Source organism: Myotis myotis, unplaced genomic scaffold (genome assembly GCF_014108235.1).
Source record: "Myotis myotis isolate mMyoMyo1 unplaced genomic scaffold, mMyoMyo1.p scaffold_m19_p_5, whole genome shotgun sequence".
NCBI classification, from domain to species: Eukaryota; Metazoa; Chordata; class Mammalia; order Chiroptera; family Vespertilionidae; genus Myotis; species Myotis myotis.
The window spans coordinates 69,386,957-69,413,157 of NW_023416357.1; the positions used below are offsets into that span (position 1 = coordinate 69,386,957).

The 26,201-nt window shown below is 42.5% G+C and overlaps 1 protein-coding gene across 8 annotated transcripts in view; it reads right to left on the reverse strand.

The window, feature by feature from the left end:
- The window catches only part of SEMA6A (semaphorin 6A), a 130,685-nt gene that overhangs the window by 46,724 nt on the left and 57,760 nt on the right, over window positions 1-26,201 (reverse strand). For all 8 annotated transcript variants that reach the window (XM_036309094.1, XM_036309093.1, XM_036309095.1 and 5 more), the window contains exons 2-6: window positions 13,372-13,508; window positions 11,062-11,179; window positions 7,029-7,089; window positions 5,999-6,061; window positions 5,174-5,275 (exon numbers count right to left, since the gene is read on the reverse strand). In XM_036309094.1, the coding sequence (XP_036164987.1) occupies window positions 5,174-5,275; window positions 5,999-6,061; window positions 7,029-7,089; window positions 11,062-11,179; window positions 13,372-13,471 (444 nt within the window). In that variant the 5' untranslated portion in view covers window positions 13,472-13,508. The remainder of the gene's footprint in view (window positions 1-5,173; window positions 5,276-5,998; window positions 6,062-7,028; window positions 7,090-11,061; window positions 11,180-13,371; window positions 13,509-26,201) is intronic.

The window sequence follows — 26,201 nt, forward strand, 5'->3', positions numbered from 1 at the left end:
ACAATTCCAAGACCCTAAGAGATGCAGAGGTATGAGCACACATTGGAGCTTGGCCTCCTGAATAACCTTGCAGAACAAAATCTCTGTTGCTGACCAATGCTCAACTGTGAGGGTAGCAGGAAATGAAGTGCTATCGGTCAGCCACTAACAGTGGTCAGAGGCTGGCCCACCTTGACCAGTATGTTCAGTAGTTTCAGCCTCTACCTCATGGTCTTCTTCCTTATACCAGGGGATCTTCTAGTGTTTAATCTCAGAACCACAGAGCCCATAAAATAATCTCCTCCACATCCTTAATGTTTTATTTATTTTTTTAAATACATACTTTTGATTTCAGAGAGGGAGAGGGAGATAGTTACATCAATGATGAGAATCGTTGACCGCCTGCCTTCTACACGCCCCTTACTGGGGATCAAGCCCGTGACTTGGGCATGTGCCCTGACCGGAATCGAACCTCCTGGTTCAGAGGTTACAGCTCAACCACTGAGCCACTCCAGCCAGGCAACATCATTAGTGTTTTTATGCCCCTCTGTGATTCAGTCTTCTTTAGTTTTAGGGCGCGTGGCTTATCACCTGGCAGTTGCATGGTTTGACTACAGATATGAAAACTGAAAGGAGATAAACCTAAGATAGCATTGCTGCTGAGGAAGGATCCATGGACAAGCTTTCATCATTAAATCAAGGTGCCTGGAGTCACTGCCCAGAGGAAAGAGGTTTTACTAAGCAGCCGTTAGTGTTGTCCAGTCAATAGTGTCTTTTGCCCTGAACCTCCAGAAACCATTTCTGGAATATGACAGGCCTTTTCTATCTGTAACCATTTTGAGATAGCCACTATTGAAGCCATCCTATTTGTTTAAACCAGCCGTGGGCAAACTACGGCCCGCGGGCCGGGCCCTTTGAAATGAATAAAACTATTGAAAAAAAAGACCGTACCCTTTTATGTAATGATGTTTACTTTGAATTTATATTAGTTCACACAAACACTCCATCCATGCTTTTGTTCCGGCCGGTCCAGTTTAAGAACCCATTATGGCCCTCGAGTCAAAAAGTTTGCCCACCCCTGGTTTAAACTGTAGTTGAGATTCACAAACCAATTGTGTTAAAACCATATATTTTAAAGTCAGACACCCTTTAAAGCAAATGTACTCTTTTCCCCCCAGCACATTTTTTAAAAATATATTTGTATTGATTTTAGAGAGGAAGAGAGAGAGAGATAGAAACATCAATGATGAGAATCACTGATCAGCTGCCTCCTGCACGCCCCCTACTGGGGATTGAGCCCACAACCCAGGCATGTGCTCTTGGCCGGAATCGAACCCAGGACCTTTCAGTCCGCAGGCCGACGCTCTATCCACTGAGCCAAACCAGCTAGGGCCCCAGCACATCTTTTATGAAAGTCTTTTTCTGATATTTTATTCCAACAAGACCTTCCTGATGAACTGTGACAGACTTTGCCATTTATGGGTCTGGCAAGTATTCAAAAGAGATGCTTAGGCCAGTATTGCAAAGTGGTTAGAGTGTAATCTCTCTCACTCTCTCCCCCTCTTCCTCTCTCCTTGCCCCTTCCTCCCTTTCATTCTCTCTAAAAAGAATCAATAGAGAAAAATGTCCTCGGGTGAAGATTAACAACAACAACAAAAAGATGCTTAGTACACAGTGATGCAACAGAAATGCCCTTCTCCCAAGCAGTGCACTGTGTAATCCTGGCATTGGGGAAACAATGTACAATGGGGAGACATTTTTTAAATGTACCTACTTCTAAAACAGTGGCCATAGCACAGCTATTCAAAGACAGGAAGCAGGGAAGAATTAATAGATTGGTTTGTGAGTATGGAAAGTGCAGAGACAAAACAATGCCGCAGTGAAATCCTCTTTTCATGAAGCAAGAACTAATCTTTGCATTAGTCATCAAGCCTCAGACTTGACAGCAGCCCCTGGGAAATTAAATCACCGTAGGGTACAGATAAATATGCTAAGAACCAGCCTGACGTTTGCAGAAGTTCAAGAGCTTTAGAGCACAGGAGGGAAAAGGTATGGAGTGCAGTTTTAGATTTATAGTGGATAGCCTTCAGAATTCTTCCCCAGATAATCTTATTTGGGGCCATAATCTTTCTAACACATTCAGCCTTTTTTACATAAGTAAAGGCATGGAGCAGAAGCAGAGAGCAAACGTCACCCTCCTGCTTCAAGTTATTCTAATCAACTTGCTGCCTCTGTATCAACTATGGGATTTGGGATTTTCAGTGGAAGACTGGTCAGTGTTTTTGCTTTAACCCTTTTCGGTCCAACCTTGAGGCTGACTCGACAGACCAGGTGCTAGGAACAGGTCCAAAGTCGAGCAATAAGAACATTAAAAAGTTCAACATTCAATCCCGTCAATTAATTTGGACCAGACTGTTTGAATTCCCAAAATAACATTGGACCGCAAAGGGTTTTAAATCTTTGGCTCTGATCTGTTGATAAAAAGTGCTTAAGAGAGAGTCTGTCCATTCTCTCTGAAGCCAAATACAATATGTATTTGAAAACTTTTCGGCCCTAGTCGGTTTGGCTCAGTGGATAGAGCCTTGTCCTGTGGGCCAAAGGGTCCTGGGTTCGATTCTGATCAAGGCTGAACCTCGGTTGCAGGCTCCTCCCTGGCCTGGGCCCTGGTTGGGGTTCGTGCAGGAGGCAACTAATCACTGTGTTTCTCTCACATCGATATTTCTCTGTCTTTCCCTCTCTCTTCCATTCTCTCTAAAAATCAGTGGAAAAATATCCCCAGGTGAGGATTAAAAATAATAAATAAATAAATACGTAAAAGAACACTTTTCTGAGCAATGCCAAGTGTTCTCACGACCATTCGCCATGCTAGGCATATAGATGGGGCCTGCACAGGAAGTACATCTTGTCTGGTTTTTCAGAGGCTCGTGCTCCTGGAACATGAGGCTAGCACAAGTGAGCGGTGAAGGTATCACCACAGGTGAGGCATCCTGGGAATGGAACATGTGCGGGAAGGATGAGGGAGATCACTCTCGGCCTGTATTTTGTCATAAAAGATAGCCCTCCAGCTAGGGAGTGTGTTGGGATTTGTTAGAAGCATTTGTCTTAATGAGTCCTAAACAATGACAAATGGAATATTAAGTGGTAGAATTAAAGTGAAAACTTCAGCTGTGTGCTCTTATTGGCTAGAGTAAATGGTCGACTGGATTGGTTGCCTTTATTATAAACTGCATGGATCCTGACATTATTTAAGTTTTTGATACTTTATGATAGTATTTTTTCATCTATTTAGGTTTTTAAAAATATTGCATTAAAAACATCATTTATCTTGCTTGATTACTGAATTTTTTGGTGCCCTTATATTTAGCACTTGAGTGCCTCACTTGCCTCACCCTAATCCTGGTGCCCATTTCCAAGTATCAGACTGAAGATGAGCATTAGGGTAAAACAGACCCTCCAATGTCTAAGGCAGAAGGTCTCTGAAAACTGTGAAAGCAAAGGCTGGTGCCCTCCTGGTTCTGATACATTTTCTCATTTTCATACCTCAGGGTTTCACTTTATGCTGGTGAAACCCAAATCTTTAGTACTCCCCACCTCTCTCCCTAAATCAAGGCTTAGCCATCCAGCTTCTTGTTAGATATCTCTGTTCATGTCTCATAGGCATTGCCATCCGCAGTGCTATGCATACTCATATTGCACAAAACTGAACCCATCTCCTCACTACTCTGCTCAACCCCAATGCTCTTCCATCATCCCTTGTCTAAACAAGGCAGCCCGCTTCATCCATTCACCCAAGAGACACCTAGTGGTAATTCTTAACTCTTCCCTCTCGTTATCCTGTGCTTATCAGTTATTGAGTCCTATTGATTTTTGTCACTTAAGTATTTCCTGAATCTGTTCTCTTCCTTTCACCTATGAGGTCACCTACCTCCCCAGCCTCTTTTTTGTTACTACTTGTCACTTCACAGTCCATCACTCCAGAGCCAAATGAAGATTCCGAAGCTCAACTGACCAGGTTTACTCCATGCCCTTAGTTCACGCTGTCCCGCCTACCTGGATTGCCCTTCCCTTCATTTGGCTAACTTCTACTTCTTTAAGACAAAGGTTAGGCATTATCTCATTCACTATCTCACAAAAATCAATTGAGCAGCTGTTTGGAGGCACTATGTCAGGTTCTGGGCAACCACAGGTGTGGTTCCTGCACTCATAGAGTTTAGGGGTTTCTTCCAGGCAGCAGGTGTTTGTGTACCATATGTAAGAACAGCAGGGTGGGGGATGATTGAAGAGAGGGGTCATCTGCCTCTTTCATCTACCTGGAAGCTTTCCCAGACTCCTCATCTCAGGCTAAGTACTTTTCTGTTGTACTTCCATAATACTCTGCATTATGTTGCCATGGCAGCAACCCTGTGGAATTGTGGTTTCTTCTTTTAGTCTGGCTTCCCTAAGGATGGAGACCTCTTGTCTGTCCTTAAACTTGGCCTGGCCATTGGAGAAACTCAATATATGCTGAACGAAAGACTGTAGCAGAAAGAAGGGACAGGGAGAACTACAACTGTGGAGCCTGGACCTCAGATCATTGCCACCTCTGCTTTGCAGCTGGTGGCTCCCACTTCTTCAGCAATAGCTCTATCAGCTGCATCAGAACTAGCCAGATTTATTAAGGCTTTGAGAGTTAATTGTTTTCCCTTGCATAAAGGCCAAGGAAGGTAAGGCCATGGTTAAGTAAGCAGAGTAGTAAATGGAATTAAATTACTGTGTTCTTGAAAATTTTACTTAGAGGGAAAGTCTACAGGTTCCAATGGTCTGCTTTTGAGATACCTTTAAAAATAGGAATGACTCACAATAAATATGAGTGTGTTTCTGTGCTCAGAGAGGTGGGAGGGAGAAAGAGAAAGGAAGAGAGAGAAAATCCACATGGTATGTGTGGTAAGTATGTTGGTGTTCTGAACAATAAAGAATAGGGTCTTATAGAAACCAACTTTGCTTGCTAGGCTCTTTAAAGACCTGTCAGTCAATCCTGAACTAACAGGAAGCTTAGAAGCTTGTTCAGGATCACTCACGTGGAACAATACATTAAGTCCAGCAAGAGAGAGGAGCCCAGGTAATTCAACCCCTCTTAGGTTGCTGCCGGTACAATCACAGTGAATTATGAAATACCTCCAGGACATGTGGTGCCAACAGAGGAAATCGCACTTACCTTATAGTTTCTGCAGGAAGGGTTGAAGGCATTAGTTCCACAGACAAACAAAGTCTCATCGTTTTTCTTTAGAATAACTTTAATGAAGTTGTGACACTCATCCTGAAAAATAATCGAAACTCCTTTGTATTCAATCCATTCAACCCAGAAACCTGTTCTTTGCTGTGTACGGTGATCTAGACAGTCAGGTTAGAAGGAAGGTGGCCGAGGCGCCCGTCTGTTAAAAGTTTGAGCTCCTCCACATGTTTACCGGAAGATGATATTGACAACAACAATTGCCTTTAGAACAGTAAATAAAGACAGGGCGTAGAGCCTGTGTTTATGTCACAAAAAGAAGGCAAGCCTGGAATTGGCCACCTCCCATTGTGTTAATTTTAATTCCAGATGTCGTAGGGTTTCTTGATAGACAGGACGACTCTAGGCTGAAGTGTGGTTTTATGTGGTGCTGTGGCCAAAGGAACAACCCCTGTGTGCCTGCAGCAGCCTTTTCCAAGCTGTTCTGCAGAGTCCCTGGGGGCTTTGGACTGTGAGGTGGGCTGCTAGAAAGTGCACTTAGAAGAGTCAGGGCAGCCGGCTTTGTGCCCATAATCCCCAGTGCCCCTAAGTAGTTCGTGATGCAGCCCTAGCCGATGTCCTGGTGTTTCATCACATTCAAAGCAAACTATTTTTGCAAATTAAAGCCTTCAATAAGTTGATGGAAAAAGCAGTTACTGGTGGTAAAGGGACTACTAGCGTGAATCATTCCACATCACGGTCTATGGCTAGAGATAACAGTCCAAACCTTAACCCAAAGTGTCAGCTGCAGGAGAAATGAAAATTGCCTACCTTATGTTTTCCCTTCATTCTGCATGTGTCTACATCAGCCTGTTTAGATTTCCATGTCAGTTTCTGCAGGGACCAAGAAAGAAATCAATGAGAGCCCAGAGATTGTTGCATTTGATTTTAGAAGTAAGAGTTCCCTTGGGGAGACTAGAGGCTGAACATATATTTATTGACAGCTTTCTACACCCTTTCTCCATGGTTAACTCACCATAACAAGAAAAGATTAAAGATGGAAATGTTCACTGAACTCCTGTGTATTCATTAAACTACAAGATGATCTTTTCTTTGAGATACAGATGGAGGAAAAGAAGAATAAACACCTGTGGAAATTTCACATGAAATACCCCATTAACTTGCTAACTCATGCTCATTTTGACAAAACACATGCCGTTGCCCTTTCCTTTCAGTTGATAAATCAATTTTCATAACGCAGGCTTTTTCCTTAAAATATGGAAGTCATTTTCTTAAAAATAAAGGAGACATTCACTTTAGGTGGACAAAGCTTTAATTCAGGCTACACGCCACGTAAATTCGTGAACGAAAGGGGTCGTCTACTTCTATGGCAGATTTTAGTAACTAAAATACCTCCATGCGGAGATATCAGGGGAGCCCAGGCTATATATTATGTCTGTCTGAAATGGATAAGGATCAAATTCCTGAGCCACAACCGTCAAATCAAACTTAATACTGCAAGACCTGGAAACATAACATTTAAACATTCGTGGGACAAAGTTTTACACATGAAAACTGATATTTTCCTGGACAAACATGGCAATATTTTATTGAAGGACTATAGGAATTACCTAAGACTCCAAAATGTGTATGCTCCCATATATGATGAATAAAATATGACATATACAACTGTTTCTGAACACATATGAAGCCCTAACTTAGCCCCAAATTAAGATCTCACAAAATTATCTTCAATTATTATTAGCCATGTCCTCCCAATCCATGCATTTAAAATACAAATTCTCTTCAAGAATTATCCTGAAGTCCTTCATTTCAGAAGGATGGTTTTAAAACTACTTACTTTGCTACAATAAATTTCTTCTGTGTGTGATGTGTCTATATCAACAGTATAAATATGGTCCCTAGAAACAAAGAAAAATGAATACAATGTCAAACATAAGCATCAAGACAGTTCATTTTCTCCTGAATGAGTATGTATCTCACCCAAGGCAGATAAATCCATATCCCGCTATAAAAAAACAAGACACCCACGTGCAAGGAAGTGGGAAGAGCTTTCAGCACCTTTGGATACGCTGGCATCTATTATGAGAACTCTCCTGCAGTCTCTCTCATATCAGAACTGTAACCTCTGCATATCGTAGTTCAGGAGAAAGGACTACGAAAGTTAAATTGGCCCCCAAATTGGAATATAGATGTGTTCCCATTTCAGTATCTTCAAACCCATGTACCAGACACTTGGTATTCAGCATGCAGCATCTGTTCATCAGGGGGGCGAACGAAAGCTAAGGTTTATCTCCGTCTCTCAGCCTTCGCTTTGGTGATATGATTGGCAAGACGAAGATGATAAAGGGAAAACTATTTCCAGAAGTCACTCTCTTCTTCACACAAGGATGGTCAATTAAGGTCTAAAATGTACTTGAGCCTAAGTTTCCTTTTCTTGCTTCTGTTCACCTTCCTGTTTCGCTGAGAACTTGGGTTGTCTTTGTGACTCGCTGCCAATCTCCCCTAGGAAGGGGAGAAAGGAATCGGCAGCTCAGGTGTGGGGCTATATTTAAACATCCCCTTCTGTTTGAGCTGAGTACAAGGGTGTTTTTGTCTGGAATTCAGAAGAAAGAAAAGAAAAGAACTACACTCAACTGGGGAGATGGGGGGCTAGTGAGGGAAAGCAAAACAGCTCATTTTCCTTTGAAATAACATTGACTTTTTCTAAAATGCAGGAAGTCCTGAGGCTGGAAAATTACCCACAGCTTTAAACCAAGACCTCCAGGCTCCCATGCAGACTTTCAAGTCCCTCATTACTTAAAAGGAAGGCGGGGTGGGGGGCGGGGGAGAGAAAGGAAAGGGGAAAGAAAGGAATTATCTGTCAGGATTTACTTCAATCCCCCCTCCCCCAATTTTCCCTCCCAATATTTTTGAAATCTGTTTGCTACCATTTTAAGAGAAGGTACAATCGATAAAATGTAAAAACAGGCTCTCTCATGTGAAAATAAAAGAAGAGAGCAAGGCAGTGGGCTTAGAAAATTTCCTTGCCTGCTATGGAAGAGAGAGAGAGAGAGAGAGAGAGAGAGAGAAAGAGAGTGAGAATGTGTGAGGGGGAGAACAGGGAGCCTGCTTTGTAAATTGCTGAATTGGGAAGTTCTTCAAACTTCAGTAGGGTGCCAGAATTTCGCTGCCCTTTAATTTCCAGGCAGTTTTATTACATTCTTTTATTACTTGTTTGACTTTATTGGTGGAGCTGTGGGTCAGGCTCATTATTGGAATGGAATTGCCTATGACTTTGGAATCAGGTTTGAGAGGACTCCAGGTTTTCTTTGCCCTGCCTCTCCTTAGAACTTTAAGTAGGAGCTGAATATATGAATTGTAAATTAACAGCTGATTAATATGCATTGGCAATTCCTCAGAAAGCTCTGGGATTGCCCCCTCCTGGCATGACCTGTTTATGTTAATTAGCAGTTTAGAGATTAAAGGGAAGAAAAGAATTTACAAAATGGATAATAATGAAGCAGAATTGAAAGGGGTTCGTGCCATCAAGCCTCAGTCAGTCCCTGGGTTCTGGATGGCGCTTCCGATTGCTGACACCAACTGTCTAGAAGCACTGGGAAGCCTTTTAACAATACAATCTGTGAATGAAATCTCCTTTTGGACAATGCAGTCTTTTTCAATATCCAAGAGATCTCACTGCCCAGCAAACACAAGCAGTCCAGGGTCAGAGGGTATTCCCAAGCACCAACGAGTGCCTCCTAGGATTCATACCCAGCCCTTACTGAATTAAGTTATTTGAACATAAACTGACTTAATCCTAGGCCTTCCTCTTTCCCATTCCAGTAAATACCACTGAATTGTGTTGCCTTGGCTTGAGCCTGGTGGAAGGATTTAACTTGAAATCGTGTTATTTGCTGCCTAGGAACCTGGATCTCTCAGAGCAATGATGGGAAATGTGAAATTAAAGTGAGAGGAAAGACCCTAAAGATGGCAGCCACGGAACTCCTTTAGGAATCTTCCAAGAGTGTGTATTGAAGGGTAGTGGCTGAGTATAGAGTGAAAACAGCTTGTCAGTGCTAGGGTTTTATAAATTTTACCTCTAACAAAAGGCGAGTCTGCTTCATAGTTTTTAAAAATTGAATGTGTTTCTCCTTTTTCCCCTTCCATTTCTTCTTTCTCCTTTTCTTGGTACAAGGGGTTAGTTTAAAAACGGTTTTAACCAGCTGGAATAATGGTCAGGATTAGGTTTGCATAGCACTTTGCTCCTAACTCAGGTACACCCTGGAACTGCAGCCCACAGCCATGCTAAATCATCAGGCATATCATCCAGAGATTCCATTGCAAAGTGAACAATCTATAGAACATTATCGAGTCAGCCTATTCTCACAGACCCAATGTTTAATCATTTGTTTGGATACAAATGTAGTCTTCCCGCCCTGCTACATTTAGGAAACAAAAAGTATTTAAGAAGAAGTTAATATTCTGCTACAGACATGTCTACTGAAGACCTTGTTGAAATGCTTTTTAATGAATGCATGCAATGACTATGTTCTTGGGCAATAGCTCTTAGAAGGTTATTCCCAGGACAGATATTACCACCTCTACTGCTCAGTAGGCTGTACAGTATAGGGAGTAATGACTCAGACTCTAAAACAAGACCATTCTGGTTCAAATCCTGCTCTGTCATTTGGACCTAATCATTTACCTCTTTGTACTTTGGTTTCCTCCCATAAGACATGAGGAATAATAATATCTCCTTCTCATAGGGTTTCTTTCAGGATCGAGTGAATTAGCATTTCTAAAGAACTTAAAATTATATTTGCAATTTATAGGGCACATACAACTAGTATGTACTATATAGTTTTTGTGAACTGAAATTTTAAAAAAGTGTTTTGACATTGCTCCCTGTGACCATATGCGGGGTACTTGCAGGATATTTTAATCTCACCGATGGTTTTGTTGTTGTTTTTACTTTGTCATACAGCTTGTCATTTCAGAAAATCTACGTGCTTTAAAAGAATCAACCACTGTTGTCATTTACCTGTTCTTTACCTGTGCTCACAGCCAGACAAGAACCACAAACACAATCTGTTTCTTTCTCCCTGTGTGAGATTATTAATCAATCTAGACTCAGTAAGACCACAGTGGAATTTCACATGATGGTATTCCTTATTTCTGTTCATTTAGAGATTATTTTGAATGTGCTACACACCTTCAAAAGGGGATCATACATTGTTAGAATCCCAAGAGACTTCATTAAGATAATCTATTCCAACCTCTCATTTGACAGAGAAATATTCCAGGTAAATCAAGAGCGAACTTAAAACAAAAGCCTAAATCCATGTGACACCTGTTTAGGCAGTTTTCTTACCATGCCAGTCAGCTTTAAGACATAGTGTGTTTAAATGACATTTCCCCAGTGGATGAATATTTTCTTACTAGATCCAAATCAAAGATTCTTTGGGTGCTACTGCCAATCTGTTAAAGTAATGATATATACTATCCATTCACTGCAGAAATACAAACAGGTTTAATATACACAAACTATATAATAATACATGTTTACACATTCAACTTAATTTAACAAACAAGTATCAAGGAGAAAGGCACTCTACTCAGTGCTTGAATAAATACTAGCATATATGTCCCAGAAAAACATTGGATTACTTGAGTCTAAAATCCAAAATAGGCAATTATCTAAAGCCGTATTACATCAGGCAGACACAGAAAGTCTCAAAAGAATGATTGCTTGACACACTAAAGTAGCCTTTAATTAAATAACACTCTGTTTGGGAATGTCATGGTCTTTTTAACAAGATGCATAGCGGGTCCATTTATATCTTAGGACTTTCAGATGCTTGGAAGGCAGAGCTGTGGACCAGGCCACTCACCGGGCAGCGATGTAGAGGGTCCTGTTCATGATCATGATCATCTGGATGTCCAGTCGGTGCCTCTGTGTGCTGTTCCGTCCTGGCTTGTGGCCCACAAACACCGGATACTGTTTTGTATCTGTGAAAAGAGGAGATGGGGCAACAAAGGGAAAAGGAAATCAAGCCAAGAATTGACAGGGCAGGGAGAGAAAGGGGGCTGTCTACAAAACAAAACCATATTTAAGTCAGACCATAGAACCATTTTCCATCTTCAATGAGTCTGTTATTTTAGGAAAAATTATGATGGAAGAGTGCTCTTTAAAAGAATGATCATGTTACAGTTTCATTTTCAGATGGTAATAAGCCTGCATTTATATTTCCAAGTGTCACCATTTCTGACTTGTCCCTCTTCCTGGGGCTTAAACTTGCAAGTGAACCCTTTACATGAAGGTGCTCTTTTTCCCCAGTTCTCTTTTCATCTTCTTTAGAGTGCTAAGCCTGGGGGGCAGTCTGCCAAAGATCTTGTCTCGGGACAAAACTGTTTCAAAGCGGCCTTCCCATCAATCACCACAAAGGCAATGTGGTCTGGAGGCGAGAGCCCTCGACCAGGAGCCAGAAGAAAAATACAGTCTCCACAGGCGTCCAGTTGGAATAATCTGCCATTGAAGGCGGCCCCGCTAGGTTGGTTGGCATTCTAGGAACTGTGGGAAGTTTGCTCTTGAGTGAAGCAATTGGTTGATCTCACAGTAACGGGCACTTTGACAGGACAGGGTCAAACTGAGTGTAGCCAGTCGGGTGATCTGGACTTTCCCTGGCTTGGAGAGTGAGTGAGCCTATTTCTCCTTTCTCACAGTTCTCTTTGGTTGACAGTGCGCAATTTGTAATAATGCCTGACCTTTAGACATACCTACATCTCAAAAACCTCTCTGCCTGCAATCCTACCAACTTCGGAGCACAAGCATTCCCCCAAAGAAACTAAGGAGGAAAGAAAGATGAGTCACATTTAAAAGGCATTTGTTTTCAGGCGGTTGGGTGGGCATATAATGACTCGAAAACCATTCACAGATTTATGCTCAGACCCGTCACTATAAACCTCAGTAGTATCTGGGTATGACTCACAGAGGGTGTCTTATTCAGGAGCCACAGTTATTTTACTCACAATTAAGCTTTAGTATGGAATTATCTCGTGCCTTTCTCTCCACTGCTCTGAAATTTCATTTACCCATTCATTAAGGAGCTTGCTCAAACAGTAGCATGTCTCGGTACTATCAAGGTTCAGGTGCTCACTGGAGTATCCTTTCAGCAGCACATTTGGGCTGGGGTCTCTTCTGTATACCTATCTCAAATGGTGCTAAATAAGTGCTTACTAAGGTTTGGTACCTTGAATTAAGTGGACTCTGCCACTTCAAGAATGATGATCTTAAACTACATAATTTGGCCTCAGTCATGCTCTGACTTCTGTTCTCTCATTGTTTTATGTATCAGTCTCGCCACCTCACCTTATAAAATTATCTTTTTCATCCCGGACCATCCAGCAGAAAGCTGGGCATTAATGGATCTTATCAGTATTCCATATTAGTTTAAACACCTTTTGTATGGTTTATTCGATGTTTGTTTGGGGATAATTACTGGAAAAATATATATTAGGGGGAAATGCACTCTTTCATTTTTACTGCGATAAAATATTTTGTCTTTTGGAGGGAAGGAAAAAAAACAGTACATTGGCTGCTCCATCCAATGTACAAGTAAATTTTCTTCATTTGAGGAATCAACTAAATTCTCAGTCATGTTGCTTTCTATCCTTGATAATGAAGCAGACCAAAAGGAAAATTGTATAAACAGTTAAAATAGGCCTTCAGGATTAAAATTCACTCTACCTAAATCTAGCAATGATATAATCTCTAAGTCTAAAAAAAAGTTCATCTTTGTCTCTAGAATGCTCCAAAGCAGTCTTACTATTTTCTGTCCTTATCTTCTAGGAAAATTCATATGTTAATTACATATGAAAATGTGCAATACTAGTAATACCCAAGGGAGAGTGATATTGTTTCACAGCTGGTTTCCAGCTGGATCACAGCCTCCATGTGGTAATGGAGACTTCATTGAAAGTATTGAGGAACGTTTCAAATGCTCACATGTATGTGTCATACAACAGCATTTAATGAAGTTATAGAATGGGCATTCCACCGACTTGACTTGAATTAACTTTGCCACCTGCACAAGTTCAAAGTGACCAATAAGTCTCCTATTCTATTAAACTTTTTAATGTTTCACTGGCTGATGCACGCGACAGTGTCCACAAAGGGAGAGAGTGGGATTGTGGGTACTTACAGTTGCCATGCGAAATACTGATTGGCTCAGAATCTTCTGGGAAGCCAGCCCCAGCGCAGTGCAGCAGTGTGAGATATAGCAGCAAGGCTTCTGGCCTCATAGTAGTTCAGGGGGAGACTTTCTTTCTCTACTTCACCCTGCCAAAGAGCAAAGAAGGATTTTCTTTCTCTTTTTGCAAGTCAGCTTTATTCAGCTCCATAAAAATGAAATGGCCTTGACGGTAAATTTAAGAGAGAAGAAGTCTCTGCTTCATATCTTATCCATTGTGAATTCACTGATTATTGTGTTTCACATAAGGAACCTGCATCCATCCATTACCCTACGGCACACCGCCTTCCCCAGGCACCCGCGCTTTCACAAAGCTTCTCCCAGACATGTGACAGAGAGCCTTCGTTCCTCTGTCCTCAGCCTATAATAGGCTATTATCGGCGGCTATTTCACAATTACGAAATGGCACCCCTCAAAATGTGAACAACTGAAGAAACATTTTTTTTAAAGGTGTAAATCCCTTTTCCTTCTCAGCAGGTTTTTAGCAGCAAGACATCCCTCAGACGTGTTTTGTTTGGCCAGCCCAGGATCTTTCAAAATTTTGTAGTTGCCAATATTGAAAAATTAGGAGATTTCTAACCTTTAGACAAATCAGAATATCTTTCTTTCTTCTTTTCTTTTAAATCCTCACCTGAGTATTTTTTTCTATTGATTTTTAGAGAGAGTGGAAGGGAGGGGGAGAAACATAGAGAAACATCATGCAAGAGAGACACATCAATTGGTTGCCTCCCACCAGCACCTCAACTGGGGCTGGGATCGAGCCTGCAACTGAGGTACGTGCCCTTGACAGGAATTCAACCCAAGACCCTTCAGTTTGAGGGTTGACGCTCTAACCACTGAGCTACCAGTTAGGGCCAGAATATCTTTCATATTTAAAATAACAGTTCCTCTCAGGCACCACACCTCTCCCTACTCCCCCCCCCCCCCCCCCACACACACACACGCTCCTATACCTATAACTGGTCCCATTCACTGTTTCTATTACCTGCTTGACCCTTTAATTGAGATTTTTACCCTTGCTTTCTGGAATTCCATAGTAATTCTATAGTGACCTTAGACATACATAAAATTACAGAGTCTGTGATTAAAAAGAAGTAAATAGTTCTTTTCAGACTCTGAAGAATACTCTAGGGAGAATTTGAAGCCACATATTGAAATAGGAAGGTTGATTTTTTTAAAAAGCATATCTCTGTATATTTTAGTCTCATATACCACCTTGCAATGAAATAGTCATGAATAAAAATGCCAGATATACTGTTCTACCCATCTGTATTTTCCTAAAGATGCTCTTTATGTGTAGAAAAAAATCTCTAAATCTTAGAAGTAACAACCATTCCATGTAGAGCAGCTGGATACAGTGAAAGAAGACTATTAAAACAGTAAATATCACATAATTCTGAGGCATATTTCAAATAAGTGTTGATCTATCAGGGAAGTTAATGTAAAATGAGGATATCTTATCATCTCTCCAGAGTAGTAAAGCCTTAGAAGTAGCCTGCCAAAGATGATCTCTTTTGAACAAAGCTATTTTACATTAGTCCATCAATCATTTAAGATTTGTGTGTAGAAAGGTCAAACTTAGTAACAAACTGCTAACTTATGCTTTTTAGAACACCACTTAATATAAGATACCTATGTCTCTATTTTTCATGCCAAAAAAAGCATTAACAAGTCCGGAGTGTTGCATTACAACTTATAATTTTACAGTCACAGCTGGGTCTTAATCGTTTTTTCAGTTGAAAAGTGCACATTAATTAATTGGCTTTATCTTGAAAATCAAAGAGGGAAAGAGGCTGAAAGAATAGCCTAAGCAATTCCACATCTTCAGCTCTGATGTGTAGATTAAAATTAAACTTTAAATGATTACTTGTTCAAAGGGGTGACCTGTTACCAAGAGACATAAACATGTATTTACAGACAGGTTAAACACAGCAGCCCATTCATGCATTCATTTGCCTGTTCTTCCTATTCTGGAGAATCTCATCCCAAAGTGAAGAAGCTCTGAGGTACTCATATTTGTTTCTCATAGTTTGTGTTCAGTATAACAATGAAGAGGTGAAATCCTATCTAATAAAAGACAAAAAGGGTAATTAACCGTACCTCCACTACGATTCCCATTGGCTAATCAGGGCGATATGCAAATTAACTGCCAACAAAGATGGTGGCCAGCAGCCATGCAGCTGAAGCGAGCAGGAGGTTTGCTTGCTCCAGTGATGGAGGAAGCCAAGGTTCCTCGCCTGGTGCGGCCCGGCTCTGAGCTCCGGAAGCAACAATGTTTTAATTATAGAAGCTAAACAAACCCCAGATACCTGCTTTTAGCTGGCCACGGCCTCAGAGCTGGGAGCGCCAGTGACAGCAACAATGTTTCAATTATAGAAGGTCAATAAATCCCAGAATAAAAAGAAAAAGAAAAAAAGGAGAGGCTGGAAGCTTCAGTTGCCCGCCAGCCTGAAAACGGCCCTCAGCCCCTCACCCAGACTGGCCAGGCGCCCCAGTGGGGACCCCCACCCTGAAGGGGGTGTGACCAGCTGCAAACAGCCATCAGCCCCTCACCCAGCCTGGCCAGGCACCCAAGCGGGACCCCCACCCTGATCCAGGACACCTTTCAAGGCAAACCAGCCGGTCCCTACCCGTGCACCAGGCCTCTATCCTATATAGTAAAAGGATAATATGCAAACTGACCCGAACAGCACAAAGACTGGGAATGACTGGTCACTATGACACACACTGACCACCAGGGGGCAGATGTTCAATGCAGGAGCTGCCCTCTGGTGGTCAGTGTGCTCTCACATAGGGGAGCTCTGCTCAGCCACAAGCCAGGCTGATGGCTGCCAGTACAGCGGTGGTGGTGGGAGCCTCTCCTGCTTCCTCAGCAGTGCTAAGGATGTGTGACTGCAGCTTAGGTCTGCTCCCTGCTGGCAAGTGGACATCCCCGAGGGTTGCTGAGCTGCCAGAGGGATGTCTGATTGCCATCTTAGGCCCAATCCCCCTGGGGAGCAGGTCTAAGTCAGCAGGTGGTCATCCCCCAAGGGGTCCCAGACTGCGAGAGGGCACAGGCTGGGCTGAGGGACCCCCACCGAGTGCACAAATGTGCACCGGGCCTCTAGTCAATAATAAGAGTTAAGTAAAACATAAACCAGACATCAGTTGGCTGTTATATTTTAGATGAGAAAGTATATGGGGAAGAGGAAGCGGCAACATTTACCAAGAGCTCAAGAGCAGTATTACAGTGTTATACAGGAGCATAGTACCTCAGAGAATTTGCAGCATGTAATGGAAGAATAATGGCACTCAAAAGACTGAGTCTCATTTCTTTAGCAATCTTCGGGAATATATGTATACTTTTAAAGATTAATTTTTCTTGACATGACAAATGAATCTCTATCCTTCCACAACTGCATTCATTTTTGTGCAGATGTCCTACAAGCTAATAAAGTTCTGCTATTTCATTATATCTCCTGATTTTATCTTTTTCCATCTTAAAATTGGGTTAGATGCAACATTCTCAACCCCAGAGGCTGGCAGGAAGAGCGTTGTATGCAGAATAAATCTATTTATTATACATTTCAGTGGCTTCTTTTAATCCCTACACATAGCTGGATCATGGCTGAGATGGGTTATTTAAATTTCTCCAGGTTTAACTCTGGCTGGTGTGGTTCAGTGGTAGAGCATAGGCCCAAGGACCAAAGGGCCTTGAGTTCTATTTCCAGTCAAGGGTACCTTCTTGGGCCCTGGTCAGGGTGCTAGTGGGAGGCAACCAATCGATGTGTCTCCCTCTCTCTCCCCCTCCCTCCTTTCCACTTTCTCTAAAAATCAATGGAAAAAATATCCTCGGTGAGGATTAACAAAAAAATTAAATATCTCCAGGTTTACAATAGGGCTCTATGCCAGGAAAAAAAAAAAAAAAGCTGTTTTATGTGTCTTTCTATCATCACACCATCAAGTTGTTAGCATGTATATCATAAGGGTGAGGGTGTTCTGGCAATACTGGTTAATCTTGGCCAGTCCACATGAACACTTTACAATTTTCTTCAGCTGAGGCTTTGATGTATAGCTCCCTTCCTACACAACTTTGGGCTCTAAACCTTGTAAATATATTGTCAATATGTTTTCTTATTGAAGTGATTACTTGGTGGAGAAATCTCACTTCAATCACATTGTCATTTTCCATCCTGTAGAACAGGGGTGGGCAAACTTTTTGACTCAAGGGCCACAATGGGTTCTTAAACTGGACCGGAGGGCCGGAACAAAAGCATGGATGGAGTGTTTGTATGAACTAATATAAATTCAAAGTAAACATCATTACATAAAAGGGTACGGTCTTTTTTTTCAATAGTTTTATTCATTTCAAACGGGCTGGATCTGGCCCGCGGGCCGTAGTTTGCCCACGGCTGCTGTAGAACATAGGTTGGGTATCCCTGCTAAGAGCAATTGGATTGGCTGGGAGAACAAAAGCAAACAAGAACTTTCCACTGTGCTTCAAAATCTTGAGTTAGCTGGGCTGCCGCGATTAAAGATATTGTTTAGGTAATCTTTGAAACTTGAAGTGTTACCTAAAAATGTTTTGGGGCACCTGCAGACATTTGTTGGTTTCCCTCTCTGTAACCCTGCTTATAGAGGCTAACATGACAGACTAAAGCAGCTATCCAGAAAATTAGATAATGGGAAGACTGTCAATCTGAGGATTCTAAAAAAAAGTAAGTAATTTACTTCAGAAGGAAGCTTATTATGCCTGAAATTTCCATCTAATTGTCTCAACCTTCCATTATGCTTAGCCTGAAGAGAAATGCCCTTTGTAAAATACACCATTACTATAAAGTTGTATTCTTATTCTTTTATAACCCACAAAATTCATGGAAAACCTTAAGAAAGTTTAATAGGCTTCTGTTGGTGAATTTATTAGGTCTGTTTGGGTTAATCTCAAATTAATTATACAACTTTATTCTGAGTCAGATGGGCAAGAATTGTGTTGACTTTCTACACGCTCTGAGACCTGAGAAAAATTCTTTTTACTGTAATTTTCCCCTATAGTTTTTAAGGCCAAACTGATGCATAAATGGTGTTGTGACCGCAGGTTGCCGTTAGTTAAATGGACCCTTGCAGAAGGCCAGGAAACTAGCCTTCAGGTATTCCAGATTGAGGACAAAACAAAAGGGGCTAAAAAGAGTCTGTCTGAAAATCCTGTGACTGTGTTTGTGTTGATAATTGTTTTAAAAATGATTAAATATTCCACCACCACACCCCCGATACCCTTGTCATTCATATAGCAGGTCATTCTGTCAGCAAAGCATTAATAAAGGGAATGTCACTAGAACTGTTAGAGTAGGTAGAGCTAGATGACATGAGCCGGATAGATGGCTACCATCAAGGGGAACACAGGGGAGACGTAACAAACAAGAATTAACCAAGAGTTAGAAGACACAAGAGTGAGGAAGGGAGAGACTTGAAACCTCCTCCAGTATGTGGTCTATAGCTTAAATCCTGGTGAGGCATCCTTGAAACCTGAGGAGGTTTTCAATTCCACTCCAGGGTATAAAATCTCAAATGCCCAAATGAGTTGGGCATTTGGTTCAGCTTTGGCCAGCTAAGCTTCCTGCTTGGACTATATCTGAGTGTATTTCCTCTTCTTACAAATAATCTCGTGCATGCTTTGCTTCTATTTGGTACTGTCTCTTATTTGAATTCCTTCCTACAAGCAAGACAAGAACCGAGGGCACAGAGACCACCTCTGACAGAACTGGAAATGATTATGAAGTCAGAGAATGAGGTCACAAATTGCCACATCTTATTTCTGATTAATCAGGTCAACTTCATAAAAGCCACTAGGATTGGGAAGCCCAGCCACAGAACCACTCACATTTACCCCAAGATGAGGCCAATTCTCTGCCCAAGTATTTCCCCAAATCCTGCCCCAGCAAAATCTACTTGGGCTCACAAAACTGGTAGGACTTGGCCAAAGCTGGCTCACAGAGAACAAATAAATAAATAAATTAGTTGCTAGCATTCAGGAGGGGGAAAAAATGGGGGAGATTTAATATACAACTCCAGATTTCTGGTTTCTTAAAAAAAGAAATCAGAGGTCTGGCTTTGTGGGCCAAAATTACACATGGCCTATATTCCGGAGCTGAGTAGTAGCTGCCCAAAGCAGAGGGGCTGGCCCTCTCCAGTTGGAAACATGGCCACCACTCTCCATTGTCTTATGAAGCATTTCTCACCCCCCTAAAACTTTACTGTCTGATCCCTGAAACCGCTGAGGGCAACCTTCATGCCACGCAGGAGCAGCCCCTCACCACTGCGGCTCGAGTTATTGTGCTCGTCCTTACCATCATGTGCAAGTTGCTCTGTGTCAGTCAGTCTTAGCAAGCGAACCTGCGAAGTGGGACCCAATGACTGTGCACACAGATGAATGGATGGATGTTGCTTGTTTTAAACACCCCGTTGGGCTGCTCCATACTGTTTGCATGTCCAACTGCAGCAAGCAGTTCATCAGTGTACTTGGACTTGGCTGTAGCAGTGTAATTTGTGTCTGATTTGGTACAACAATAGCGTCTTTGAGAACACTGGCATCCAAATGAACACGTTAATAATAAGTGGAAAAAAAGATGAGAAAAATAATTTACCTAGAAACTAGCAAATACAAAACGTGCTTGATAATTGTGGCCTAGAGATAAAAAGGAAGTGATAGTAGTGGCACTTTTTCTAAAAGGCAAATTACTACCATGTTTCAGTAATTCTCTTAAAAAGCACATTTTCTAGCCCTGTCTGGGTGGCTCAGTTGGTTGGAACGTCATCCTGTGCTCCAGAAGGTCGTTGGTTCGATTCACGGTGAAGAAACGTACCTAGGTTATGGGTTTGATCCCCGATAGGGCTGTGTATGGGAGGCAACCAAGGTGTTTTTCTGTCTCTCTCCCTTTCTCTCTCTAAGTTCAATAAAAACATATCCTCAGGTGAAGATTTAAAACAGAAAAGCACGTTTTCTACTGCCATCATGGGAAGTTTTAAAGATAATAATTCACACTGGCCTTAATAGAAAGAAGGGTAGGCTAACAGTGTGACTCTGGGTAAGTCACGTAGCCTCCTTGGCCCCTGGTTTCCTTACCTGTAAATTGAAAGAATACGAAATGTAAAAGCCTATGATACTCCTTCAGGCTCTGAGATTGTACAATTCTAGGTGACTGTGCCCCGATGAAGAAGGGAATGGGCATGTGAAGGTGATTAGGGAGGACAGTACATGGAGTGACCCTGGGCCGGACACGTCATTGTAACCCATTTCCAAGCCCAGGGACACCACCTGGCGGTGTGAGGGTGGGAGGAGGATGAGGAGTTGAGGCGGGCGGCTGCTGGAGCTCTGCACGGTGGGCAGTGAGGCCCGGCCCTGGCACTTGTCTTGGCACGAGCCAGGTTTATGGCTCTGGGATTATTGCAGCGGTTGGGCAGTAAAAGCCCCATGCACCTGGTGAGCGCTCTTTCCAAAGGGAACACGACTGGTTTTTCTGCACTCTTTCCTGGTTCCCCTCAACTGCACTTGGCTTGGGAACGCTAGAGGTAATCAGTGTGTCAGTGAGGGAGTGGCACTGCGTGTGGCAACGATGAGGGATGGAGCAGCCCAAGCTCACTTCACTGTCCCTGTCCTCGGACTGCTCTGGGACCCGCATGAAAGTTGCAGTTCCTCAAGCCAGAGCAAAGGAACCCCAGCAGGCGGCACTGCCTTAGTTGTAGGACAAAGTTCAAGTCCCATCAGTACAGAAATCCTAACCTGGCCAAAGAGACCACCGTTGTTACTGTGTAATCACATTCGGAGCTTCGTTGGGTTTTACACGAAGGATAACATTTTCATTTTCATTGCTTCAGCTGTCTGACCGCCGCATCTTTGCCTGTACCATGGGACTGTCTTTGTAAATCTGAATTGAAATCAGTTTAAGAGCTCCTACACGAAATCAAACTACTGCTAATAAAGAGAGGGGAGCAGAAAGAGCAGAGGGCAAAAACCTGGGGTTTGGCTTCCTCTGTCCCACGGACTTGCTGGGACTGCTGGCGAAATGCTGGCACTTCCTGAGCCCCCGTTTCCATCTTTGGGTAAAACGACCGCAAGATTGGTTGTGAGATAATGTACATATATTTGCAGCCCTCGGAAAATGTTTGTCAGTGGAGATACACAAAATTACCTTTTAATACCTTTTCTTGGAGTTCCTTAAGAAATTGTCAGGACGGCCCTAGACTAGTAAGTGGTGTATCATTCGTTCAGGGGAGAAGCAGCCCTCTCTCATCCTCCTTCCCCCCTTCCTCCTTGAGGCCACCGGCTGCCTCTCGCTGTCTGGGCAGCTGGGGAAGGAGGAGAGTCAGCCGCGGCGTAGCATAACTCAGAGTGTGGGATTTTTTAAATGCAGATCCCAGTATTCACACAAATGCAAAGGAAAGAATGATTTGGGAAATGGAGAATGGATAGGCTGTAAATAGAGGTTTCCTGAGCACTTTGTATGTGCAAGATACATATGCATATTATTTATTGAACATCACAGCAACCCAGGGACACAGGCCTTATTATCTCCATTGTGCACAGGAGGAAACTGAGGCTCAGAGTAGCTGGACAACATGCCCCGACAGCACACAGTCCACATTTGCAACACGCCCGTGAAAAGGGAAAGCCAAGCTGCAAACCCCGGTCTCTGTGATGCCAAAGTTTGTGTCTTTTCCAGTACAAAGAACGGGGACCAGAAGGAAGTCTGGAAAGAGATGCTAGCATAAACGGAAACTGCACTTAAGATAATAGTTGACGTGGACAGAGTGGCTGAACATCCCTAATGACTTCAGTAATAAAAATCTATAAAAGGAGTACACGGTGGCTTGCAAACATGTTGGCATGCAAGGCTCATTCCACTTTATGGCCCTGTGATTGCAGACTCAGGTGATAGGAAAGATGCAAATGCTCCTCAGCCACAGTTTTAGGAGGAAGTGATTATCTCGTGACACCACTGTGTTAAGAGAAACCACTGGTCCGCTTACAGCCTCCTTAATAGTAATGTTTTAAAGTCAATATATCATAGAGAACAGGGTGAGGACAAGGCTGCCTGCTTCACTAGCTGACACGATTAACCGATTTGGAAACCTCTCAAGTTAGAGAAAGAAACCTCTGCCCAGAGAGAGGAGGGAGAGCAGGTGTTTGTGCAAAAAATCCAGTTTGCTGCACGCTGGGGCCCTGTCTCTCAGACATCTGAACTGCTGATTGTTCTTGCACCAAAGGAACACTTTGAGAATTACAGTGTTTCAACAGCAGGTGCCCTTCACCGACCTACACAGCCCTGTGTCCAGGACTGGAGCAGGAGGAGGATGCTGCTGTCTACAGGATGCATAGCTGGGCCCCCCGAAGACTACTTCCCAAATGGAATTAGGAACAACTTGGCCATTGATTTTGGTTGAAACCTTTACACCCAGTCTTCAGGGACCACACTGGCCACGGTTTGATGATATTGCATTAAGATAGAAGGTTCATGCAAATGAGAAAAATAGCTCGAGCCTCTTAATAAAGCAGCTCGTCTTTCTCCCCTCCTCTCCTCAGCCATTAGCAGAGACATAAAAGGACCCATTTCGGAGGAAAGGGAAATACCACAGACCAAACTTCCACATGTTTTGGAGAATGATGATGGCGTTCTATGGAGCATAATAATAAATATCGACTGTGTATAATTGATGTTCCATTTTAAGTCTAAAACCACTATCACGAAGGAACAGGAAACCAGCTATGAATTTAGAAGAACATTTAGAAAAAACATTTTTGGAAAAATTAAGGTTGGTTGTAAACCTGTTATCTTCTAAGGGGAGAAGACAAGTCTTGTGTTTCAGGTGACCCTTTGTTATGACAGTCTTCTTTCTCTCTACCAACAACCCCTACACACTCCCACACTCCCGTACATTCTTGAGCCAGTGCGCTTAATGTACTTTGCTTGGAGGTTTCAGATACAGTCTAATGACTCTTTAGGGCTCTGCAGTTACAGTCATGATCTTAGCAGGCCTGATAATACTGTGGCAAACTATCTTGATCTCAAAGAGCTGCAACAATTCCCATCATATTTACCAATGTCACACCCCAGCTTTTTGCCACCTCTGTCTTTTTCAACTTTTGTGGTTTGCTGAACTCAAACATCTGCTCCAGAAACAGAAACAAATGCCCCCTTTGTTTTACTGTTAAGGAAACTGAGGCCCTGAGAAGTCAGCTCCCTTGTGAAATGCGGCCCAGTTCAAAAGTGGCAAAGCTAAGCAGCAATTGAGGACGCCTGACTCCTCCACCGAGCTCTGCCCCTACATTATGCTGCTTTCAGAAAGGAAGCCAAGACTCATTCATTTCTCCTTGGCTTGCTGCCTGATGTTCATTACTTCCATTGCCTGATTTCCATCTTACTGATTCCCTGCTTTTCTGCTGGGAGCCGGCTCTGTGCTAGAAGCTGGTATAGACAGAGATGGAAAAAAAGGTCCCCTGTGCCCCCCACTCCCACAGGGCCTCTCTCTTTAGTAGATGGGCCTGACGGCTCCTGGCCATTGTCCCCAAAATAGAACATGAACAGACAACCATAACTTTTCAAAGAGAAATTAAAATTCTGTCGGGAAGAATACTGCCTGGAGCACGAAGGGGTTGCAGAGGCATGTGGGTGGGATGATCGGTGAAGGCCTGGTTGGAGAAAGCCTGGCAGGTTGCACGATGGTTCACTGTGGACGGAGGGGGTTAGAGGAGGGCCAGGTAGGAGCAAGACATTTCAGGTAGAAAAACAAGGTGAAGAGAGTGGGATGTTAAAATAATCAACCCCATGCCAGCTGGACTTTCAGAAAGTCAAATTGGACCATTTCACTCTTTGTTTAAGGAGTTTCAAATTATTTGTCTAAATAGATGGATTTTTTCACTTCATCCGAAGTTCAGTCTAATAATCATAGCAAAATAAAGATCATGTCTGATTACCTTTTCCTTCTAAGAATATGGTAGAAGAAAGAGGGAGGGGGGAGGGAGTGGGGCATAGGTGTGAAGCAAAATCTCAGAAGACTGGTATTTACATTCAGGTGCTATGTGAGTTACTGTCACAGTCCTCTCTCTGGGTGTCTGTACATTTCTAATTTCATTAAAAATGAAGTAAAGGGCAAAAGTAACATGCCTAGCCGGGGGGTAGGGGAGGCCGGGGGAAGGTAAATGTTGGGGGGGGGGGTTGGGGGGGGGAAAGGAGACATATGTACTGCTATCTGTAATACTTTAAATAATAAAATAAAATTTTTAAAAAAGTAACATGCCTAAATTGAGGGCACTTTCCCTAGCCCTTAGGAAAATGTTTGTAGAGAGACTTTAGAGATATTAATGACCGGAGTTTTCCATGAACCTTTGTCAAAATCATAAGCTGATTTGAACTAAAATAGCGCAATCGCTGGCCTTTGACAGGATGCCTCTCCCTGGTAATTTCTCCTCTGTTCAGTGTGGTAAATAGAAAACAGAGTCTCCCAGCCATAACTCTCCCCTTCCTGCTCCTTGCTCGGCCTGGGATTGCTCAGGCCTACATGGCTGCAGGGATGTGTTCTCTCCCACTTTGGAGTGGAAGTCAAGTCAAACTTGGCTCGGAGAGAAATAAAAACAACCTGCAAGCCCCCCTCTCTGAGCTCTGAGTAATGGCTTAAAATAACAATATCACCAATCACAGATGATTGGAACTTTGACTGAACCCTACAAAAACTCTTTTGCTTTTTTGGTAACAAGTCTCAAGATCAGGATGCGAAAAACATCCCCTTGAATTAGACTCAGATCAGGCTCTCGCGCGCTCGCTGCATGCCGCCTTTCATTGTCTGCTTGTCTCCTAGAATGAGCTCTCATGCTCTCCCAGTCCCCCGAGAGCCAGAGACAGTTTAAATTTGACTGCAAGCTTCTAATTGTATATCAAGAGACAGCATGTCATTTTGGGATCTGCTCCGCAACGAAGCATGATACTGCTGAGTGGGCTTTTTCACCAGTAAAATATTATAAACATAGTGGGTTATCTGTATGTATATCTAGACACATCCAGAACAAAAATGAGATGGAAACATTATCTTTTGAATTTCCACAATGTTCTTATATTCTTTAGGAAATTCATTTTTTTTATTTAAAAGGGCAGGTGGGAAGGGGAGGAAGGACGGTAGGGGAGAGAAGGAGGTCAGGGAGAGACAAGGTGGGGGGGGGGGGGCGGGGCGGTAGAACCTGCGCTATGTTCTGATAAACCAGATGAAAACTGCAAACCCATACATTTAAACCTATTTAAATTTATTGTTGAATTTGGTAGATATTGCGAAGTTTTTCTGGAATTAGTGATATCTTTATTGGCTTTGCTCATGTTCTTTTCACATAAAAAGCTACTCATTAGGCTGGCTGGATTTACTTGGAGCAGGTATCAGTTTGAATTGGGGTGGAGAGAGCACCATTCACTAGTCGCCTCTTCCCAATCGGTCAAATCTAGTGATAACACTCCCTAAAATGTCCATCTGTTTTTAAAGTGAAACCCTACCTTCAAAATTAATAACTATTTCCAAACATCCTGAAAAAATATGCTTCCTTAAGGCCAATGAGAGTAAGTTCCAGGAAACTATGGGTTTGTTTAAATGTCTCTAGCACTTAACGACTTGATTCCTTATGTAGGTGACTTAAAGGTCACCGAACAGAAACAGATTTACAGACCTGTTCACAGAGATGAAGGGGGTCAGCATCTGGATGAACTATTATGTTGGTGGTAGTTAATTTTAATTAAATATACCTTGTTTCTCCTTAAGTTTATAAGAAA